Raw genomic sequence first — 24,728 nt, forward strand, 5'->3', positions numbered from 1 at the left:
TTTCTTTATGATCCTATCATCCTGTGTTGCTACTTCCAATGAATTATGTATCTGTATTCCCAGATCCCTTTGTTCTACCACACTCCTCAGTGCTCTACCATTCACTGTGTGGGACCTACCCAGGTTGTTCCTACTGAAGTGAACACCTCGCACTTGTCTGCATGGAATTCTCACACTTGTCTGCATTAAATTCCATCTGTCACTTTTCAGCCCATTTTTCCAGCTGGTCCAGATCTGCTGCAAGCTTTGATAGTCTCCTTGCTGTCCACCACACCCCCAATCTTGGTTTAAATATGATGAAGGCTTCTGCCTCCACCACTCTTCCAAGCACAAAGTGCTAGATGCCAGCGGAGTATTTTCCCCAGCTTCCCTTTAATTCCTCACAGATTACTTTAAATCGTTGTCTTTTGGTTATCATCCTCTGTCTGACACAGGGATTGGAGCAGAGTAAAACAAAAGGCACCTATATAAATGACCTGGATGGGGAAGTGGAGGGATGGGTTAGTAAATTGGCTGATGACACGAAGATTGGGGGTGTTGTGGACAGTGTGGAGGGCTGTCAGAAGTTACAGTGGGACATCGTTAAGATGCAAAACTGGGTTGAGAAGTGGCAGATGGAGTTCAACCAAGATAAGTATAAGGTGGTTCATTCTGGTAGGTCAAATATGATGGCAGAATATAATATTAATGGTAAGACTCTTGGCAATGTGGAGGATCAGAGAGATCTTGGGGTCTGAGTCCATAGGACACACAAAGCTGCTGCGCGGGTTGACTCTGTGGTTAAGAAGGCATATGGTGCATTGGCCTTCATCAACCATGGGATTGAGTTCAAGAGCTGAGAGGTAATGTTACAGGACCCTGGTCAGACCCCACTTGGAGTGCTGTGTTCATTTCTGGTCACTTCACTACAGAAAGGATGTGGACACTGTAGAAAGGGTGCAGAGGAGATTTACAAGGATGTTGCCTGGATTGGCGAGCATGCCTTATGAAAACAGATTATGTGAACTCGGTCTTTTCTTCTTGGAGCGACAGAGAATGAGAGGTGATCTGATAGAGGTGTATAAGATGATGAAAGGCATTGATCATGTGGATAGTCAGAGGCTTTTTCCCAGGGCTGAAATTGCTAACACGAGAGGGCGCACTTTTAAGGTGCTTGGAAGTAGGTACAGAGGAGATGTCAGGGGTAAGTTTTTTACGCAGAGGGTGGTGAGTGCGTGGAATGGGCTGCTGGCGATGGTGGTGGAGGCGGAAACTACAGGGTCTTTTAAGAGACTGCTGGATATGTACAAGGAGCTTCGAAAAATAGAGGGCAGTGGGTAACCCTAGGTAATTTCCAAAATAAGTACATGTTCGGCACAGCATTGTGGGCTGAAGGGCCTGTATTATGCTGTAGGTTTTCTACGTTTCTATGTTTACTTATTACTGAATGGAATGAATTACATGTGCTCTGAGGAGTAGTAAAAAATTAGAATCTTAGAAAATTGGATGAAGAGTAAAGAAATTCTAGCTGACCCGGAATCAGCAGACTAGCAAACCCCAGGGTCCTGCTTCCAATAACTTTCAACTTTACCCTAACTGTTCAGAAGGAGTTTCTTGACCTGTCACTAAGGAAAATAAATCCTTCTACACACCCTGTACAGGTACCTAACGCTTCAATTTAATCTCCCCTTAGCCTCTACTATTCCAGAATATAACCACAACCCAGTCTAACTGATCTTTCCTTACAGCTAGACCATCTTGGCAAAATCTTCATAAATCTCTTGTTATCTTTGCAGAGAACAAATGAAAAACATAAGATGTGATAACAGTGACACTTCACTGTCCTTCAACCACGTTTATAGCTTTTCCCTACGAGAGGTCTCACTGATTATCCTCCTAGTGATAGCACACAATTCATGTAATGAGTTCCTCAGGCCTGTGCAGGACGCTGGAGAGTGTCGGGCTCCAAGCTTGTTAGAGCACCTGGATTGGTTAATTATTGTTTAATGACAGCTATTAATCAATTAATCATTCTTTGTGTTTTTTCTCGAGCAACTCACTCTTTGTAATGCGGTCTCCTGGTGCCATCTGTTTAAGCATGCTAAGTTCATTTTGATAGGCTCAGGGATTCTGAGTTACTTGCAGTATTTAAGTGGATGCCCAATTAGCGCTAAGCGTAGGGTCCTAGTTTTGAGAATGTTACTTTTTGCGGTGTCACTCGGCTGAGTCACTGATGTTCTTTGGAAATATTATCAATGAACTTTCGTCGTCATCCTTAAACTGGAGTCTGTCATTCCTCCACATTTGGGTTCCGATATTGCCAGCGCACATGGTGACAATTCTGTTCCAGCTCTCTAATTACTTCATTCTCCTCTACTGAATAAGTTGTCTGCTTGTTACACCTAACCCCGGGCAACATGATCCATAAATATTATAAGGTGCCTCAATGAATGTCATGGGATCAATGATCAGATGAGAAAATTACACCAAACCATAAAGATAGGGTTAACAGAACAAGCAAGCAGAAGTGCGAAATTTAAAAATCCTCCTGAAGGAAGAGACCGTGGTTGAGAGGTGGATGTTTGGAGAGGGAGTGTAAGGTCACTGACTGTGTGTGTGTGTGTGTGTGTGTGTGTGTGTGTGTGTGTGTGTACACACTGGTGAAGGGAGAGGGGTGGGCAGAGTAAGGAAGTGTAGAAGTCAGAAGATTAGAGAACCACAGATGTAAAAAAAAGACACAATTGACAGCATGTGCAGAGTCGTGCAAGAGGTGATCAGAGGTGTTCCATTGCTGAGAAAGGGTATCAGGCAGAGTCATAGAGTCATAGAACACTACAACATAGAAACAGGCCCTTCAGCCCATCTAGTCCTTGCCAAACTATTAAGTTGCCTAGTCGCATCGACCATGGCTCTTTGTATCCCTCTCATCTGAATTTCACTTAAATGCTGAAACTGAGTCTGAATCCACCACTTCCACTGACAGCTTGTTCCGCACTCTCACCACCCTCTAAGTGAAGAAATTCTCCCTCATTCACTCTTAAGCATTTCACCTTTCATCCTTAACCCATAACCTCTAGTCCTAGTCTCACCCTACCTCAGTTGAAGAAGCCTCCTTGCATTTACCCTATCTATACCCCTCATAATCTTGTATACCTCAATCAAATCTCCCTCATTCTTACAAGCTTTAGGGAGTGAAGTCCAAACCAATTCAAACTTTCCCTATAAATCAGGTTCTCAAGTCCCGGCAACATCTTCATAAATTTTCTCTGTACTCTTTCAATCTTATCGACATCTGGCCCTCAGGTAGGAGACCGAAACTGCACACAATATGCCAAATTAGGTCTTACCAATATCTCATACACCTTCAACATAACATCCCAACTCCTGTACTCAATACACTGATTTATGAAGGCCAATGTTCCAAAAGGTCTCTTTACAATCCTATGTACCTGCGTCGCCACTTTCAAGGATCTGTATTCCCAAATCCCTCTGCTCTACTGCACTCCTCCGTGCCCTACTACTCACCTTGTAAGTCCCACCCTGGTTTGTCCACCTAAAAGTACAACACCTCACACCTGTCTGTATTAAATTTCCTCTTCCATTTTACCAGCTGGTCCAGATTCCACTGCAAGCTTTGAGTGCCTTCTTCACTGTTAACTCCACCCCCAATCAAAGTGTCATCCAGAAATTTGCTGATCAAGTTATCCACATTATCATCCAGGTCATTGATATAGATGGCAAACAACAATGGACCCAGCAGCAGTCCTTGCAGCAATCCACTAGTCACAGGCCTCCAGTCAGAGAAACGACCATCTACTACCACTCTCTGGCTTCTTCTGTAAAGCCAAATGTCTAATCCTACTACCTCATCTTGAATGCCGAGCGATTGGATCTTCTTGACTAACCTCCCATGAAGGACCTTGTCAAATGCTTTGCTGAAGTCCATGTAGATAACATGCTCTGCCTTACCTTCATCAACTTTTCTGGTAACTTCCTCAAGAAACTCTAAGAGATTTGTTGGACATGACCTACCACACACAAGACCATGTTGACTATTCCAAATCAGTCCCTGTCTATATAAATACGTATACTGTATATCTGGCCCCTTAGAATACTTTCCAGTAACCCACCCACAACTGATGTCAGGCTCGTCAGCCTATAATTTCCTGGCTTATTCTTAGACCTTCTTAAACAATGGAACTAATTTACCTTTCCTCCAATCATCCGCCTCCTTGTCTGTGGCTAAGAATATTTTAAATATCACTTCAACTGCCCCTGCAGTTCCTGCATTAGCCTCCAACAGGGTCCAAGAGAACACCTTGTCAGGCCATGGGGATTTATCCACCTTAATTTGCGTCATGTCAGCAGAAACATCCTCCTCTGTAATCTGTATATGGTACATGGTCTCACTGCAGCTTTGCTTCATCTATAGACTCTGTGTTCATCTCCTGAGTAAATACAGATGGAAAAAAAAACATTTAACATCTCTCCCGTTTCTTCCACTCATAGATGAAAATTTTCATCCTCAGGAGCACCAATTTTGTCCCTTGCTACCCTATTTCTCTCAATATGTCTTTAGAAGCCCTTGGGATTTTCCTTCACCTTGTCTACTAGAGCAAACTCATGCCTTCTTTTAGCCCTCCTAATTTCCTTAAGTGTCTCTTGCATTTCATATACTCAAGTATCTCATTTGCTCCTTCCTGCCTATACCTGCTATGTACCTCCCTCGTTTTCTTAACCAGGGCCTCAAAATTTCTTGAAAACCAAGATTCCCTAAACCCATTATCCTTGCCTTTTATTCTGACTGGAACACACAAACTCTGTACTCTCAAAATTTCACTTTTGAAGGCCTCCCACTTACCAAGCACACCTTTTCCAGAAAACAACCTGTACCAATCTACACCTGCCAGATCCTTTCTGATACCATCAAGACTGGCCTTTCTCCAAGTCAGAATCTCAACCTGCGGAGCAGAGCAATCCATCTCCATAATTATCTTGAAACTAATGGCATTATGATCACTAGATGCAAAATGACTCCCTACACAAACTTCTGTACCTGCCTTGTCTCATCCTAAATGAGAGATACAGTATTGTACTCACTCTAGTAGGGATCTCTGTGTACTGATAAAGGAAATCATATCATATCCAGCCCTTTTACAGTTTGGGAGTCCCAGTCAAAATGTTGAAAGTTAAAATCACCTACTATCACAACCTTATGTTTCTTGCAACACTTTGCAATTTCTCTGCAAATTTGCTCCTCTAATTCCCGCAGACTGTTGGATGGTCCATAAGATAATTGCATTAATGTGGTCATCCCTTTCTTATTCCAGAGTTCTACCCATATAACCTCAGTAGACGAGCTCTCCAGTCTATCCTTTCTGAGCACTGCTGTGACATTTTCCCTGACTAGCAATGGCACAGCTCCCCCTTTAATTCTTCCCGGCCTATCAAGTCTAAAACAACAGAACCTTGGAACATTGAGCTGCCAGTCATGCCCCTCCCGCAACCAAGTCCCACAAATGGCAACGGTGTGCTAATTCCTGGTGCTGTGCGATCTCAAATTTCTGTACCTCCTCCTTGACCTGCAATTCCTTCCCAACTTGTTCTCTCTTTATTTTCATCAGCTCCCTCAGATTCTACCACTTGCTTACATACGATTAGCAATTTACATCAGCCAATTAACTACCAACCTGCACATCCCTGGGATGTGGGAGAAAACAAAAATTGACAACTGAAGCCATCATGCCACCATAATATCTACCTGCCTTCACCTCTAAAGATGATGGGAGCCTCTCATGGGATCTACAGTTCAGGAGCTTAAACTGAAAGGTGGAGCAGGCTGATATGGTCTTCTGCTGTTCCTATAACCATTGAGTCAACCATACAACTTCTGGTCATTTTCCTAGAACAAATTTTCAAGTAACACAAACTTTGGGATGTCCCATACAGATGAGGCTAGTGTTCCCAATGCCTCCTAAGTCACTAAATAACACAACTACCCTCCCCTACCTTCTGGTCCTGACTGGCAGTATTCAGCCTCGAGCTGGTAATAAAAAACAACCTAAATATGAAACAAGATTTGAGGTCAGATGCCCTTGCAAAACTCAGCTAGGGCGAGGCACTTCAAACAGCAACTTAAACAATGCTGCGGGCAAAAGGCTGTTACAGGCCACAGCAGGCTACAGAAAAGCATTCAGTTGAAGGTAAGGTCACACAAGCCCATGAAGAGTCCAATTTTTTTTCAAGAATTCAAGGTTAAACATTGCCTCTGCTCTGACTAAACATAGGAGTGAAGGGAAAATACTTTGCATGGATATTCCATACATTGCAAGATCCCAAGAAAAGCAATGGAATGAAGAGCCTAATATTCCACTCGTGTGCCGATAGTTGAGTGCTAACCATTAGTTTTATCACTGGGAAAGCTCTTCGTTTTCTCTTAGAACAGTTCTGTGGAACCCTGCAGAAGTGCCAATGGGACCAATGGTTTACCCTCAGCTAAAGGGCCACTCTGCTGATAATCCACCTCTCCTCATTACTTCACCAGAGGGCTGGCCTAGGCTCTGAACCTAGCTTTTTGGTGTGGAGCCTTGGACACATTTTTCAGGCAGAAACTAAACACCTTCTCCCTTGCAATTCCTATGTTGCTGTTATAGTCTGACCTGGTTTACTTAAAAATACAGGCTGTTATTAAATATTCCTTTCAATTTACAGATAAATATGGTAAAAGTCCCTTGCAGCCCAATGAGCCCACGACGCCTATACCCATGTGACCAATTAACCTACTAACCCATCTGCTTTTGGAAAGAGGGAGGAAACGGAAGCACCTGGAGAAAACCCACATGGTCACAGGGAGAACGTACACACTCCTTACAGTCAATTGAACCTGGGTCACTGATGCTGTAATTGCGTTATGCTAACCACTACATTACTGTGCCTCCATTTCCTTAGCCATTCAATGTTGACTCCCAGTGAAGTAACCTGTCAGTCCCATTGCCCTTTCCCTGCCTCCCCATAGTCCTGAAGCTTGTACTTTTACAATATCCATCATCTCCCCTTTTGTTCTTTTGCCATTTACACTCAGTGGGGGGGGGGGGGCGGGGGAACATACGGTGGACAATAAACCTACCAGCACAGCTACGGAACCTGAGGGGAAATGGGAGAACATGCAAACTGCATATATTCAGCACCTCCCAAGGTTAGGATTGACTCTGAGTCACTGGAGATGTGTGGAGACTGCCACAGTCCAGAAAAAGGAGAAATTGATTTTAGAACTTCAACTATTGATACCGTCAGGGTTTGAAGGCATAGCGGAGGTGGCTTGCTGTCGATGCGTTCTTCACCATATGACCCCATCAGTCCCTGACAAAAGAAGGAGCTGGGAATTTAAGCTGAGAGTAACTGCAAAGCCTGTTGACCTTCACCAATTACTATCGATGGACCATTGAAAGCTTCATGCCTTTGGTACGGCAACTGCTCTGCCCAAGACCGCAAGAGTCTGTAGTCGTGGACACAGCTCAGTCTATCAGGGAAATCAGCCTCCCTTCCATTGACGTGATCTACACGTCCTGCTGCCTTGGGGAAGCAGCCAATATTATTAATCCCTTTACAGTAAAGATGGACTCATTCTCACAGTCCACCTCGCCGTGACTCTTGCGGTTTATTGCCTGCCTGAGCCGCACTCTCTGTCACGACATATTTTGCATTCTGTTGTTGTTTTTCCTTTCGTAACACCTCAGTGTCATTATGTTTTGAAATGATCAGTATGGATGGCATGCAATGCAGATTTTATCTGTATCTTGGTCCATGTGTCAATGATACATCAATTACCAACAATCTCTGAAAAACATACAGAAGGCACTGCTGTGAGTCATCTGCCCTGAAGAGAGCATTACCACAGCCTTTAGCAGCAATTAATACTTATCCATTGGGGACTTTCTTCAGTCCTAAGTCTCTTTATCTCTGGAACTTTCTCACTATCTCTTTACCTCTCGCCCCATAAAATCTATTTTATTTACTTATTATATCACAGAAGGAGGATATTCACTGGGGGACTTTGCCTTCACTTCTAGATCCCTTTATCGCTGGCATTCTCTCATCATATCTTTACCTCTCCTCCCATAAGGTGATGCTTAAAATCTCGCACATTAGAGCAGATGGAGGATATTCCAATTGAGTCCCTGCTGGGACGCAGTCGAGCAATCCCATTAGTCCCCTCCCCCCTCCCAACTAGCTCCCCTGCAACCTATTATTTCTCACATACTCATGAACTCCCCCTCTTCCCCATTCATCCACACTCAGGTGTAACTTTTGGTGGCCAATTGCATAAGACCATAAGATTTAGGAACAGAAGTAGGCCATTCAGCCCATTGAGTCTGCTCCACCATTCAATCATGGGCTGATCCAATTCTTCCAGTCATCCCCACTCCCCTGCCTTCACCCCTTACCCTTTGATGCCCTGGCTAATCAAGAACCTATCTATCTTTGCCTTAAATATACCCAATGACTTGGCCTCCACAGCCACGCGTGGCAACAAATTCCACAGATTTATCACCCTCTGCCTAAAGTAATTTCTCCGCATCTCAGTTCTAAAAGGACGTCCTTCAATCCTGAAGTCGTGCCCTCTTGTCCTAGAATCCCCTACCATGGGAAATAACTTTGCCATATCGAATCTGTTTGAGATGTGGGAGGAAGCCAGAACACACCAAATCATCACATCGTGGAAATCTCACACGGACCTTGCTGGAGGTCAGGATCAAACCCGGAAGACTGGCTGTGAGATGCTGCACTGCTTTGAGCAAGGTGTTCTGGTATCACCGTTTGTAGCTCAGTGTCACGTTCTGTTTGATAATGCCCCAATGAAGTGCCCAGAGGGGATATTTCCCTCTACTAAAGATGCTTGATAACTGTTAGCCCAACAATTTCAGTCCACAGGCCTTACTGAAAATATACATCGCCAACTTGCAACTTTCCCCTCTTTACTACGGCTTATTGTTGACAAAGTTTCTCCGAGCCAGCCACTGAAAATATATCTTTGTGGGAACTAGGTTGAAATCTCCTTACGTCTGCAGGGAGTGACAGATCTGAGGGATTAGTGCTCTTTGACTGGGTATCAATGCTCCAGTACTCTTGTCCCACTACTGAACCCCCTTCACCCACAGTCAGCAGATCACAAAGTCTCTTTTTGATCATTCATAGGAACCTTTATTTTTGGAGGGGGCATGGCTGGGGGGCAGGAATAAATTGCACGTGAGTGAAGATAGAAGGCAGAGTACTTTTTGTTAAGTTATTGAAATAGCAAGCAACAAAAGATCTGAAGTGAATGAACTGAGCTGTTTGTGAGTTATTGACAGGTATTCTTAGAGATTATATTACCAAATATTAGGTCAATTAATTAACCAGTACTCTCCTCTCATACACAGCTTCCCCTGCTACACAGGTTAGGTCAGAGCTGGGAAATATTCAGCTGCTGTTGGGTTGGAATTGAACACTGGTAACCATGGTAATTCTTCTTACTTTCTAGAACACAGCTAAAGGTAAGGCTGTCACACTGAGAAGGATGAATGGGGATTCGACTTCCTCTCTTCCATCCCAAATATCCCTCCAACTGTCCTACTTCAAATCCATGTGCTTAGTAGTTAGGTTTTAAACTGCCCTTTCATAGGGGAATCTTTGCCCTTTGAAAGGTCAAGGACTTCAGAACTTTGTGGAGCTGACGCAGAAGAGGTTATGAGGCCTAGGGGAGAGCAGCCATGATGATATTGAACAGTAGAAAAGGCAGAGTGGCCTGCCCATGCTTCTATAGTGTTATGTTCTCTTGATTTAACCTGGAGGTACGGGGTGAAGTTTTGAGCTGGAAGGAAGAATTAATGTAAAAGTAGTAGAATAAAGACCTGCGTGTACGTATACATTGCCGTTTGTGATTTTTGGACGTTCCCATGGTGCATTGCACTCAATGAAGTACGGTCCCCAAATCCTCACACAGCAAATTCACAAGACAGGCCAATCAGCCCACTGTGACTGCTAGCCCAAAATGATTACCCAGTCGCATCTCCCCTTCCAGCACTGGGTCCTGCAGGTCATGGCTCTTCAAGTAGACACCTAAGTTCTGTGTAACTCTGATGAGTATTTCTGCCTCCCCCATTATTCCAGACAGTGAATTCCAGACTGCTATGTCACAACCACAGACTCTGGCGCAGGGTCTGCTCGCCTTCGCAGGCAGGCGGCGAAATGGATCTGGCAATCGCACTTGTGAGTACGCATACTCCAGCCAATTGCTGTTTCATTGTGGTGGTAGTTAACTCCCTTCCTCTTGTTTCAGCCTTGTCAAGACTTGATCAAAAGTAGAGTAACGTCAATGCTCCCTGCTTACCGTTGTCCTGGTTCCGGAAAAGAAGACTACCATTTAGACTGATGTTTAAAGGAGTGGTGTTTGTTTGGTATGAAGTTATTACTGCCGAGCTGCTGTATCGGTATTAGCTTTAGCTCGACCATTCTAGTTAACCGCTCTATTGGCTTAGCGTTTATTGTTTTTCCTTTATTTCTGCACAGTTCCTATTAAAAGTCAAGGAACTTTTGATCCGCTTCACAGTCTCTCTCTCTCTCGGCCCTTGGGCCAGAACTGCACATCCCTGTCACCCTATCACCCTGTGGGGGAAGCACATTCTCCTCTCTCCTCCATCTCTTCACCAATTGGTGTGATCTATGATCTCTGGTTACTGATTCTTCTGGAGGAGACTTGGAAAGTGCCATCAGAGAGTGAAAGAAGCAGAGTTGCTGATTTAAGAAGTGTCTAAATGACCAGATGAATTGCCGAGGCAAAGAAGGCCAAGTGCTAAAAGACTGGAAAATATGGATGGAAGCCCACTGTTGGCGTGGATGTGATAGGACCCTTTGGCTTATTTCCTTATTATATGACCCAATGAGACCTTCCCATTTACACTGACTGAACTCTCAATGATTTTACACATCTTATGATGACAGAAAATGCAGCATCTGGTCCTATACACCTTCACAAAGTTAGCAAAAGGATAATGCCCGGTTACTTTCTTCCACCGAAGGATCACTATTGGCCAAGACAAGGATCAGAATTCGCTTAGCTTTACAGCGATTTTCTTCCTCCACCCAAAGTGGCAGGGAGAGTTCTCAGTTTAACCTCTTATCCTTAAAAAGATTAGAACTCACTGGATATAGCATCAGCTATATAATCCTAAACTCAAGCTTTTGGACTCAAAGACAGTTGGTAATGTGAGCTGCAACTGCCCCTAGGAAGAGAACGCGAGGAAAACTGTCACCAGGATGAAATAAAATCTGGGATGAAAAAGCTTTGATGCTTCCGGAACAAATATGGGAGGCTTTAGTATCCACATAACATGGCTGAAGTGGGGTATGGCCTGGGTGTACCCATCTTCCTTGTGACCTGCTGAAGCAAAAGGCTAGGCGCAAAAAATAACATGATTGTAAGTAGATTTGAAACTGGACACCGGATTTTCTTAGTAACTAGTAAACTACGAAGATCCAAAATGTTGAACACTTCAAAGTCTTGGAATCATCTGAGTGAAAGAAAACAAGTTAACTCTAGAAAAAGTCAATCATTAGTTGTTGCATCATATGTGGAAGAAAATAGCAACCTGACTAAGCTTATCACAATTCCTCAACAAATCACTACCTGCCCCAAACCCCACTGATACAACACAGCAAAGACATGCACCAGCAAATCCTTTTTCTCCACAGGTTGGATGAGAGAAACTGGTTAGTATCAAAATAGGTTGCAGTGACAAAATACTGCAGATTGTCCTGAAATAATTGTCCAAATTTAGCCAGGTCTGACACTGTCAGTCAGGTTCTCCACAGATCAGACCGTCAGAGTCAAGTTCAGACCCAGTAAAACCTGCAGCTATTGATGATAATATCAGCCAGCAACTGGCACGCTTTGTAAAATGCTGAAGCTGGGACAGTATTCCATTTCATTTAATTCCGGAAGGCAATAAATCACAGGCAATGGTCCAGAATTTATTGTAACTGATGACTGAATGGCATGTGTCCAACATGACCACACCCAATTAACCTCCAACAGCCTTTTGCAAGGTCGTTTACCATCTAGGGGAGATGTGGTGTAACCCTTTAAGGGAACTTCCCGAGGCCAGAGCTGTCGGGGAAGGGAACTACTAACCACCAATGCCAATCACATGGAAAGAATTGAGGAGGAAGGCTGAAGGCAAGAAGCAGAATCAATGTCCAGTCAGGCACAAAAAGGAAAAATGAAAACAAAAAGATTCAACTAGCAGAGAACAAAGAGGAAGCGACAAAAATTCAGTAAGTGAAAGCTGAAGGTGGTGGTTGTGAATTGCCAGCGCAGGGATGCTACTTGGCAGTCTATAATGGGGAGCCATCCTGAGGGCAACAAAATCTGTGGTGGGGTGAGGATGTACAAAATCTGGGGCAGGTGTGACCTGTACAAAAAGGAGGGTTTGCACTTGAATCCCAGGGGGACCAATATCCTGGCAGGGAGGTTTGCTTAGGCTACTGGGGAGCGTTTAAGTTGGAATTATTGGGGAGTGGGAACTGAACTGAAGAGACTGCAGAAGAGGCAGTTGGCTCACAAATAGAGAAAGCTTGGAGACAGTGCGAGAGGGAAGATAGGCATCCTGGAAAGCATTTTTGGAAAGCATCAAGTTGGATAAGTTGCCGGGACTGGATGAGATGAACCCCAGGCTACTGTGGGAGGCGAGGGAGGAGATTGCTGAGCCTCTGGTGATGATCTTTGCATCATCAATGGGGATGGGAGAGGTTCCGGAGGATTGGAGGGTTGCGGATCTTGTTCCCTTATTCAAGAAAGGGAGTAGAGATAGCCCCGGAAATTATAGATCAGTGAGTCTTACCTCAGTGGTTGGTAATTTGATGGAGAAGATCCTGAGAGGCAGGATTTATGAACATTTGGAGAGGTATAATATGATTAGGAATAGTCAGCATGGCTTTGTCAAGGGCAGGTCATGTCTTACGAGACTAATTGAATTTTTTGAGGATGTGACTGAACACATTGATGAAGGAAGAGTAGTAGATGTAGTGTATATGGATTTCAGCAAGGCATTTGATAAGGTACCCCATGCAAGGCTTATTGAGAAAGTAAGGAGGCATGGGATCCAAGGGGACATTGCTTTGTGGATCCAGAACTGGCTTGCCCACAGAAGGCGAAGAGTGGTTGTAGACGGGTCATATTCTGCATGGAGGTTGGTCACCAGTGGAGTGCCTCATGGATCTGTTCTGGGACCCTTACCCTTCATGATTTTTATAAATGATCTGGATGAGGAAGTGGAGGGATGGGTTAGTAAGTTTGCTGATGACACAAAGATTGGAGGTGTCGTGGATAGTGTGGAGGGGTGTCAGAGGTTACAGCGGGACTTTGATAGGATGCAAAACTGGGCTGAGAAGTGGCAGATGGAGTTCAACCCACGTAAGTGTGAAGTGGTTCATTTTGGTAGGTCAATTACGATGGCAGAATATACAAACGTAGTATTAATGGTAAGACTCTTGGCAGTGTGGAGGATCAAAGGGATCTTGGGGTCTGAGTCCATAGGACGCTCAAAGCAGCTGGGCAGGTTGACTCTGTGGTTAAGAAGGCATACGGTGTATTGGCCTTCATCAATCATGGAATTGAATTTAGGAGCCGAGAGGTAATGTTGCCGCTACATAGGACCCTGGTCAGACCCCACTTGGAGTACTGTGCTCAGTTCTGGTCACTTCACTACAGGAAGGATGTGGAAACCATAGAAAGGGTGCAGAGGAGATTTACAAGGATGTTGCCTGGATTGGGAAGCATGCCTTATGAGAATAAGTTGAGTGAACTCGGCCTTTTCTCCTTGGAGCGACGGAGGATGAGAGGTGACCTGATAGAGGTGTATAAGATGATGAGAGGCATTGATCGTGTGGATAGTCAGGGGCTTTTTCCCAGGGCTGAAATGGTTGCAACAAGAGGACACAGGTTTAAGGTGCCAGGGAGTAGGTACAGAGGAGATGTCGGGGTAATTTTTTTACTCAGAGAGTGGTGAGTGAATGGAATGGGCTGCCGGCAACGGTGGTGGAGGTGGATACGATAGAGTCTTTTAAGAGACTGCTGGAAAGGTACATGGAGCTTAGGAAAATAGAGGGCTAGGGGGAAGTCTAGTAATTTCTAAGGTAGGGACATGTTCGGCACAACTTTGTGGGCCAAAGGGCCTGTATTGTGCTGTAGGTTTTCTATGTTTCTATGTTTCTATGTACCCACTGTGCAAATACAGGATCTTGGTGGTGCATTAGCAGGAAGCTTGACAGGACAACCCTATTTCTGAGACATGAGCAGTGTAATACCCAGCCTTGCAGAGTGCATTCCACATTCAGCAAAGAAAGCAGATACCTCACTGTTATTTTGACTCCATTGAGAGATTGGTCATGCAGTGATTACCGCCTCAGTCAATCTAACGTAGACCAAACACGGCCATGGCCTAACTAGTAATGCCACATAATATCAAATTTCAGTCAGATAAAGAGCTTCTGAGATAAGTTACGCAGAAGCCTATTATTCCAGAGATTGATTTAATTAGAGCAAACTTCACCAACATCTGCTCCTCCACAACCTCCTGGTGTATGAAAGGCTCAAAGCTCTCTCTCTCTGTCTGTCTCTCCCACCTGTACAGGGTGCATTGTTTCAGAATGCTGGGCAGCCACAATAGCAGGGATTATTCCAGCCATGACCTGGCCCAACCTCCCAAAGTGCAGCAGGACTACTCAAGCTCGTCATCCAAGCCCTGACTAATGAAAGTCGGTTCATGGGCACGAGATACTGCAGATGCATTTACAGCGCCTTCAATTTTGACCCTGTCTTGTCCTTGGCATTTGTCTGCATTCATTACAGCTTCAAAACAGCATACAAGCCCCTGTCACTGCTTGCAGCCCTCCAAAGAAAACTTAGGAAATTTGTTACCATCTGGTGAGCATTTCCAGCACTTCTTTGTTTTAATTTCAGGCTGTCAGTATTTTTTCTTTCTTTAATTTGTGGGAAGTGGACTCCCTCGTGGAATATTACATAAGTATTAAATTGGTCAGAATTCTTGCGTCTATAGCAGCAGTCCCCAACCACCGGGCCGCAAAGCATGTCCTACCGGGCCGCGAGGAAACGATATGAGTCAGCTGCACCTTTCCTCATTTCCTGCCATGCACTATTGAACTTGAACACAGGGTTGCCAACTGTCCCATATATTGGGCTAAATTGGTTTGTCCCGTATTTCCCCTGCTAAGGTAGAGCGTTCCTATGAAACATTTCGTACCGAAATGGCGTGAAGCGAAGAAGCAATTACCATTAATTTATATGGGAAAAATTTTTGAGCATTCCCAGACCCAAAAAAAACCTACCAAATCATACCAAATAACACATAAAACCAAAAATAATTAACACTAACATATAGTAAAAGCAGGAATGATATGATAAATACACAGCCTATATAAAGTAGAAATAATGTATGTACAGTATAGTCGGGAAGATGAAGGGGAAACCGATATGTGGGGGAACAATCAGCACGTACGCGTATGCGCACATCACATGCGCACACAGGTGCCCGCACAAGGCTTCATGGCCATGGTAGTCTTTCCTGGGGTAAAGTGTCCCGGGATTTGACTGTTACTTTTGTCCCTTATTTGGGAGTGAGAAAGTTGTCAACCCTAACTGTAAAAGACATGTTGAGGTGAGTTTAACCCCACTTGAACACCGCCCCCCCCCGGTCGGCCAGTCCGCAAGAATATTGTCAATATTAAACTGGTCTGCGGTGCGAGAAAGGTTAGGGACCCCTGGTCTATAGCGTCTTCCCTCACAGCTCTGGAATCGGGAACAGTCCTAGAGGATCACACAAAATTGCCGGACAGGTGTCCATAAGAGTACGAGTGTCATTCTGGAATGCCTATGCATTTGGAGCCTTGTAGTGCAGCCAAACTTCTCTCAGAGCACCAAAGTGCCCAGTTACCATACAGAAAAGCTTCCTGCACTTTGCCAGGATGGCTTCCCTTGGTTTCTTGGAGATATCATGGAGAAGACTCGGGCAATTGGACAAAGCTCCGGTCAGCAACACTGCAGAAGTTCCTACACTACACTCATTGCAGATATCAGACCATAAGACATAGGAGCAGGATTAGGACTTTTGATCTATCGAGTCTGCTCTGCCATTCAATTATGGCTGATCTTTTTTTTCCCCCTCCTCAGCCTCACTTTCCAGCCTTCTCTCAGTAATCTTTGATGCCATGGCTAATCAGGAATCTATCAATATCTGTCTTAGATACACCCGACAACCTAGCCTTCACAGCTGCCTGTGGTAACAAATTTCACAAATTCACTCCTCTCTGGCTGAAGAAATTTTCTGCATCTGTTTTAAATGGACGCCGCTCTATCCTAGACTCCCCCACCATGGGAAACATCCTTTCCACATCTACTCTGTCTAGGCCTTTCAACATTCGAAAGGTTTCAATGAGATCCCCCCCTCATCCTTCTAAATTCCAGTGAATACAGACCCAGAGCCATCAAATGTTCCTCAAATAACCCTTTCATTCCCAGAATCACCCTTGTGAACCTTCTCTGAACCCTCTCCAATGCCAGCACATCTTTCCTTAGACAAAGAGCCCAAAGCTGTTCAGAATAGTCAAGGTGAGGCCTCACCAGCATCTTATAAATCCTCAGCATCACATCCCTGCTCTTATATCATAGACTTTGAAATGAATGTTAACATTGCAATTGCCTTCTTCACCACTTACTCAACCTGCAAGTACCTGTACAAGCACTCCTACCTCCCTTTACATCTCAGATTTTCAGATTTTCTCCCCATTTAGAAAATAGTCTACACATTTATTTATTCTACCAGAATGTACGACCATGTATTTTCCAACATTGCATTTCATTTGCCACTTACTTTTCTCATTCTTGTAATCTATCTAAGTCCTTCTGCAGCCTTCCTATTTCCTCAACACCACCTGCCCCTCCACCAATCTTCATACCATCACCAAACTGGGCAACAAAACCATCTATTCCATTATCTAAATCATTGATATACAGCATAAAAAGAAGCAGTCCCAACACTGACCCCTGCAGAGCTCCACAAGTCACTGGCAGTCAACCAGAAAAGGATGCTTTTATTCTCACTGACTGCTTCCTAACAATCCGCCAATGCTCTAACTTTCCTGTAATACCATGGGCTCTTAACTTGGTAAGCAGTCTCATGTGTGGCACCTTGTTAAAAGGCCTTTTGAAAATCCAAATATACAACACCAACTGCATCCCCTTTACCTATCCTACTTGTAATCTCCTCAAAGAATTCTAATAGGTTCTTCAGGCAAGATTTTCCCTGAAGAAAATCACACTGACTTTGTGCTATCTTGTCCTGTGTCACCAAGTACTCCATTACCTCATCCTTAACAACTGACTCCAACATCTTCTCAACCACTGTCAGGCGAACTTGTCTATAATTTCATTTCTGCTGCCTCCCTCCTTTCTTAAAGTGTGGAGTGATACTTGCAATTTTCTAGTCCTCCGGGACCATGCCAGAGTCCAATGGTTCTTGAAAGATCAATACTAGTGCCTCCACAATCACTACTGCTACCTCTTTCAGAACTCGGTGATTTTAGTTCTTTCAGCTTTCTGAGCATGTTCTTCCTTGTAATAGTAACTGCACTCACTTCTCTTCCTTCACAGCTCCCTAATCACCTCCAGTTCATTACATAACACACAATCCAGTACAGCTGATCACCTAGTAGGCTCAATGACAAACTGCTCGAAAAAGCTATCTAGTAGGCATTCAAGAACTTCAATCGCTTGAGATCCATTGCCAACCTGATTTTCCCAATCAACCTGCATATTAAATTCTCTCATGACTATCATAACATTGCCCCTTTAACACGCCTTTTCTATTTTCTATTGTAATCTGTAGTCCACATCCCAGCTACTGTCTGGAGGCCTGTATGTAACTGCCATCAGGGTCCTTTTACCCCTGCAGTTTCTTAACTCAACCCACAAGTACTCAACCTCTTCTGACTCTTTGTCACATCCTTCTAATGATTTGATGCCATTCTTTACCAGCAGAGCCACGCCACCCCCTCTGCCCACCTTCCTATCTCTCCGATACAACGTGTAACCTTGGACATTCAACTCCCAACTACAACCATCCTTCAGCCACAATTCAGTGATGGCCACAACATCATACCTGGCAATCTGTAAAAGTTCTGCAACAAGATTAGCCACCTTGTTTCTTATACTCCGTGCACTGAGATATGACACTTTGAGTACTGTATTTTGATTCTGCAACCCTACTGCACTGATAGTCACACTGCTGGCTGCAATTTTGTCCTATCATCTGCCTGCTCTTCCTGACAGTCTGACTGCATGCTATCTTTACTTTTTTTACCATCTATCCTAACCTGAGTCCCTTCACTCGAGTTCCTATCCCACTGCCAAGTTAGTTTAAACCCTCCCCAACAGCTCAAACAAACCTACCTGTGAGAATCCCCCTCGGGTTCACGAGCAACCAGCCCCTTTTGCACAGGTCATACCCCACCCCCCAATGATCTAAGACCCTGAAGCCCTGCCCCCTGCACCAGCTTCGCAGCCATGCATTTATCTGCAAATCGTCTTGTTTCTATCCTCACTGGTGCCTGGCACAAGCAGCAATCCAGGAATTACTACCCTGGAGGTCCTGCTTCTCAGCTTTCTACCTAGCTGTCTAAATTCTCTCTTCAGGACCTCTTTGCTTTTCTTTCCCATGTCATTGGTACTGATATGTACCAAGACATCTGGCCGCTCTCCCTCCCCCTCCTGTGCAGGAACAGCTTCACTCCCCAAAACAAGCCTCGTGATTTTTACCAAGGTACACCACGTGACACTGTGCTTGGAGGCTGCTGAAAGCACTTTCAGCCACCCATCCAAGTTGAGGTTTGGCAGTGAGTCGGGCAGAACTCTGCCTATGCCTGAAGGAGATATGTTTGAACCTTCAAATGACATTCCATTTGAGCCTTCCCTTTATTAAAAGATGTTTTGCTTTGTAAGAGAGCAATGTCGATCATAATGCAGGCTAATGTAGTGGAAAAGCACAATCTAGACTAATTTTGGGCTGTACTGCTTCATGTTTTAACACAAGTGTCAGAACATACAACATTACAGCACAGAAACAGGCCCTTCAGCCCATGATGTTGTCCTGAATTAATTAAACTATAATTAAGTGACTTACTAAACTAGTCCCTTTTGCCTACACATTATGTCATCAAGGTGAGTGATCAACATCAGGGAGCAGTGCTGGTCTACACCAAGAAATCCATCCTTGTTAACACTTTATGTAACTTCATGCTCAAATAGTTGCAAAATTGATCAGCAACATTTTCTTCTACATTATTGCTGTTCTGTGGGCATTCAGCAGGCAAGGCAGCATCTATTTCTATAGACGCTGCCTGACCTGCTGAGTTCCTCCAGCATTTTGCTTTGCATTTCCAGCACCTGCAGATTTTCTCTTATTCGTGATTCTCTGGGCATTTAACAGATACAGTTATGAACCCCTGTATCTCATACTGCAGATCCAAAACTTACTCACTGCTGCAGTCAGGGTCCCAGTACAATCCCTGAAATAGGGTGTGCAGCAGAACTGGTCACAGTGACACTACAGAACTCAGCAACTCGGAGGTTACAATGACTATCCACCCTGTCATGCTGCCTGTGCAAATTCCAATATGAGGCTGTTGAGAACATGGGGTGATAGCAAAGGATGCATCAAGCATTGATACAACTCCCATGAATGAATGAACTTATTGCATCCTACAAGAAGAGATGTGACACTCTCAAAACGATGTTTGCCCTGCCAGACTCTGTAGCAGCACACCACACAGTGGGTACATAAATTCAGATTATTTTCACCCTTTGTGCGCCTGAGTGTCCTCTATCATCATGTATTTCACTGAAAACCTATAGCTTGACTGTCTTCAGTTATGCCATCATATTACTCTCCATTATATCCTGTATCCTACCCGCAACCCTCCATTACATTCCGCGTGTCCTACCCGCAACCCTCCATTACATCCCATGTGTCCTAACCACAACCCGCCATTACATCCCGTGTCCTACCACAACCCTCCATTACATCCCATGTGTCCTAACCACAACCCTTGATTACATCCCGTGCCCTACCACAACCCTCCATTACATCCCTTGCGTCCTACCCACAACCCTCCATTATATCCCCTGGGTCCTACCCACAACTCTCCATTACATCCCGTGCGTCCTACCCGCAACCCTCCATTACATCCCCTGGGTCCTACCCGCAACCCTCCATTACATCACGTGTCCTACCTGCAACCCTCCATTACATCCCGTGTCCTACCCACAACCCTCCATTACATCCCGAGTGTCCTACCCGCAACCCTCCATTACATCCCGTGTCTCCAACCCACAACCCTCCATTACATCCCGTGTGTCCTACCCGCAACCCGCCATTACATCCCGTGTGTCCTACCACAACCCTTGATTACTTCCCGTGTCCTACCACAACCCTCCATTACATCCTGTGTGTCCTACCCGCAACCCTCCATTACATCCCGTGTCCTACGCACAACCCTCCATTACATCCTGTGTGTCCTACCCGCAACCCTCCATTACATCCCGTGTCCTACCCACAACCCTCCATTATATCCCCTGGGTCCTACCCGCAACCCTCCATTACATCGCGTGACCTACCTGCAACCCTCCATTACATCCCGTGTCCTATGCACAACCCTCCATTACATCCCGTGCGTCCTACCCACAACCCTCCATTACATCCCGTGTGTCCTACCCGCAACCCACCATTACATCCCATGTGTCCTACCCACAACCCTCCATTACATCCCGTGTGTCCTACCCGCAACCCACCATTACATCCCATGTGTCCTAACCACAACCCTTGATTGCATCCCGTGTCCTACCACAACCCTCCATTACATCCCGTGTGTCCTACCCGCAACCCTCAATTACATCCCGTGTCCTACCACAACCCTCCATTACATCCCGTGTCCTACGCACAACCCTCTATTACATCCCGTGCGTCCTACCCACAACCCTCCATTACATCCCTTGCGTCCTACCCACAGCCCTCCATTATATCCCCTGGGTCCTACCTGCAACTCTCCATTACATCCCGTGCGTCCTACCCGCAACCCTCCATTACATCCCGTGCGTCCTACCCGCAACCCTCCATTACATCCCCTGGGTCCTACCCACAACCCTCCAATACATCCTGTGTCCTACCCACAACCCTCCATTACATCCAGTGTGTCCTACCCACAACCCTCCATTACATCCCATGTCCTACCCACAACCCTCCATTACATCCTGTCCTACCCACAACCCTCCATTGCATCCTGTGTCACAACCACAACCAGTTCTTACATCCATTGCATCCCACACACAGCCCATTACACTGTGTGCATCCCACCCACAGCTCTCTGTTACACCCCTTGCAAATCAATTACAACTCTCCATACACACCATCTATTGCAAACATAACCCTCCATTACACCCCATGCATCCCACCCACAACCCTCTATTACATCCCGTGTGTTCCACGCACAGCCCTTTGTTACACCCTATGCATCCCACTCACAACCCTCCATTACACATTATGCATTCCACCCACTGCCTTCCATTACACTCCATGCATCCCAATCACAGCACTCCATTAAGCCTGAGTGCCTCCCATCCACTGACCTCAATTACATTCATTACCTCTGACTGCCCAACATTTTATCCGTGTACATCACACCAGTAACAGGTCTGCTGAACAGTATAGTCAGCGCAGAATACCACTTGGACTTGGCGCAAGAATGGGCAAGAGGCACCTACTCACCATTTTCTGCATGTTGGCTGCAGGAGGCTGCACTTTGCTCCTGAGACGGTTGTGGTGAGCCAGGATGGCAAAACGCTCTTTAGGCGCTAACTCTGAAACGAGAAAACGGCAAAAGTATAAAAATGCAAATGTCAGGCATAGTTTAAAATCTCCATGGTGACCGAATGTGTCTCAAAAGTCCATTCTGCGTCGTGGATTTGCATGAGGCAAAGATTAACCCCGCTAGTCTACTTATTCACTTTAAATACTCCAAATAAACCATGGACATTTCAAGGTGATTTTCAGACGGAACCTCAATCCAAAGACGTTCTTTTTAAAATTTTATTTTGCATAATCTTCAAAATACTGAAGTCATTTCACTCACCAACTGTACAGTTGGAAATGTTTGCAAGCTGCAAACTTACACCGAGTTTTTACAGGAGAGAACTAAAGCCTTATTATTAATCAGAACTGCCCGCCTAAAATGAAAACAGGTCTTTAAGTGGTGCAGATCTTTAAATCAAGCGTAACTCGACCCTGTCTATGCACGATTCGCGGGATGGGATTCCGGGAGAGCCCGGCTGACTTTACCTTTCAGCTCCCAGCTGAAACCCCCTTTCCCTGCTGTCGCTATTGCTGCCGCCGCCAGGCTGGCGAGAAGAATCGGTAACACGGTTGGCCGTTTCATCTGGGTCTGAGCGGTCCCCAGAGCACAAACTGCAGCGCAGCCGTTTGGCACAGATTTCTCTTGCGCGACTAGTGCAGTGAAGCACGCAGCGGCGAACCAAAGCCAGAGAGAGAGCCAGCTTAGTGGGTAGAATTCCGTCACTACAACCACTGGTTGCTACACGCACCGCCAGCCGCACACTACAAGTACTTTCAAGTCATTGACCCAGCGACAAGGCGCGCACTGTATTCCGTTGTAAAAAGATGCATAACGCGCAGCAGGCAGTGAATCCATCCCAGGCACAATTAGATATTGCCAAGGGAATGATTAAAGGTTGCATATTAAATAATTGCGCCGTGCAATCGATGGACAATGTACAGTAAGTCAATTGCAGACAGGTGGAAGATAGTCACATCATTTTGGGGTCATTGTAAACTGGCAGTCAGATTGCTCCTTGCAGTTGCAAACTGGAGAGTCAAACAATGCACCTTGTAATAATCGCACCCAGGTCACAGACAGCCATCCTGCTGTGCATTAATTGCAAGTGTGCAATAATTGGGGACAGTCTCGTTAGATATCACATTACATATCTCTGCAGTCAGACAATATAAAGCATTGGTGGGGCCTCACTTGGTGTATTGTGAGGAGATGTGGGCCCCTTAGAAAGGATGTGCTGAACTGGAGAGGATTCAAAGAAGGGGTCAGGAAAATGATTCCAGGGTTGAATGGCTTGTCATGTGAAGAGCGTTTGACGGCTCTGGGCCTGTATTCACTAGAATTCAGAAGAATGAGGGGTGACCTCATTGAAACCTGTCGAATGGTGAAAGGCCTTGATAGAGTGGTCGTGGAGAGGATGTTTCCTATGGTGGGGAAGTCCAAGACCAGAGGACACAGCCTCAGAATAGAGGGGCGGCCTTTTAGAATGGGAATGAGGAGGAATTTCTCTAGACGGAGGGTGGTGAATCGGGGGAGCTCTTTGCGACAGGCAGCTGTGGAGGCAGAGTCTTTATATATATTTAGGGCAGAGGTTGATTGATTCTTGATTGGCCAGGGCAAGAAGGGATACCGGGAGAAGGCAGGAGATTGGGGCTCAGAGGAAATTTGGATCAGCCATGATGAAATGGGAGAGCAGATTCAATGGGCCAAATGGCCTAATTCTGCTCCAATATCTTATGGTCTTAGTATAGCTTGTACTGTGCTTCAGTTGCAAGCAATTTCTACTTGTACATCTTCGGATGTAATAATTTCAAACAGGCTACACGATGCGATAGTTGCATCCAGGGAACAGACAGAGATGATACAATGCACTTGTTGCAGCAGGTAATATTTAGATTTTGCACCATGTCAAAAGTAGTAGACGTCAGTCGTGTAAGACCATAAGACCATAAGGCATAGGAGCAGAATTAAGCTATTCAGTCCATCCAGTCTGCTCCACCATTCCATCATGGCTGATCTTGGATCCCACTCAACCCCATACCCACCTGACTTTTCGCCATATGCCTTGATGCCCTGACCGATCAGGAAACTATCAAGTTCTGCCTTAACTCCACCGCAGTCTATGGCAGAGCATTCCACATATTCACAACTCTCTGGCTAAAAAAATTCCTTCTTACCTCTGTTCTAAAAGGTTGCTCCTCAATTTTGAGGTTGTGACCTCTAGTTCTGGATATCCTCCACCATAACAAACAATCTTTCCACATCCACCCTATCTAGTCCTTTCAACACTTAGTAGGTTTCAATGAGATCCCCCACATTCTTCTGAATTCCATTGCTGGTGGCATAGTGACATCAGCGTCGGACTTCAGGACGAAAGGCCCTTAGCTCGAATCCAGCCGGCTCCCCTGCACGCTTTCTATCCGTGCTGGGTTACGAGCTGGTGATCTCTTTGGAAACTCACCCGGCAGACGGCAATGGCAAACCACTGCTGTAACTTGCCTCGTATGTGGTTCCCCACTACGTCAGAGAGACGTGGAGGGAAATCGTCCGCTAACCCCCCGGAGAAACTCCGGATGCGACGTACCTTTCCTTTCCTACTGGCTAAAAGCTGCCAAATGTTCCTCATATGTTAACCCCTTCATTCCCGGAATCATCCTCGTGAACCTCCTCTGGAATCTTCCCCAATGACAACATATCCATTCTGAGATATGCGGCCCAAAACTGTTGACAATAATCCAAGTGTGGCCTGACTAGTGTCTTATAAAGTCTCAGCATTATCTCCTTGCTTTAGTATA

At 45.2% G+C, this 24,728-nt stretch overlaps 1 protein-coding gene across 1 annotated transcript in view; it reads right to left on the bottom strand.

Annotated features, from left to right (window-relative positions):
• Positions 1 to 22,669, bottom strand: part of LOC140208363 (C-type lectin domain family 18 member A-like) — a 62,651-nt gene extending 39,982 nt beyond the window's left edge. Inside the window, exons 1-2 of the mRNA XM_072277013.1 lie at positions 22,422 to 22,669; positions 21,852 to 21,943 (exon numbers count right to left, since the gene is read on the bottom strand). Coding sequence (XP_072133114.1) covers positions 21,852 to 21,943; positions 22,422 to 22,518 — 189 coding nt within the window. The 5' untranslated portion in view covers positions 22,519 to 22,669. The remainder of the gene's footprint in view (positions 1 to 21,851; positions 21,944 to 22,421) is intronic.
• Between the last annotated feature and the right edge of the window lie 2,059 nt (positions 22,670 to 24,728).

The sequence above is a fragment of the Mobula birostris genome, chromosome 1 (assembly GCF_030028105.1).
Source record: "Mobula birostris isolate sMobBir1 chromosome 1, sMobBir1.hap1, whole genome shotgun sequence".
Lineage (NCBI taxonomy): Eukaryota > Metazoa > Chordata > Chondrichthyes > Myliobatiformes > Myliobatidae > Mobula > Mobula birostris.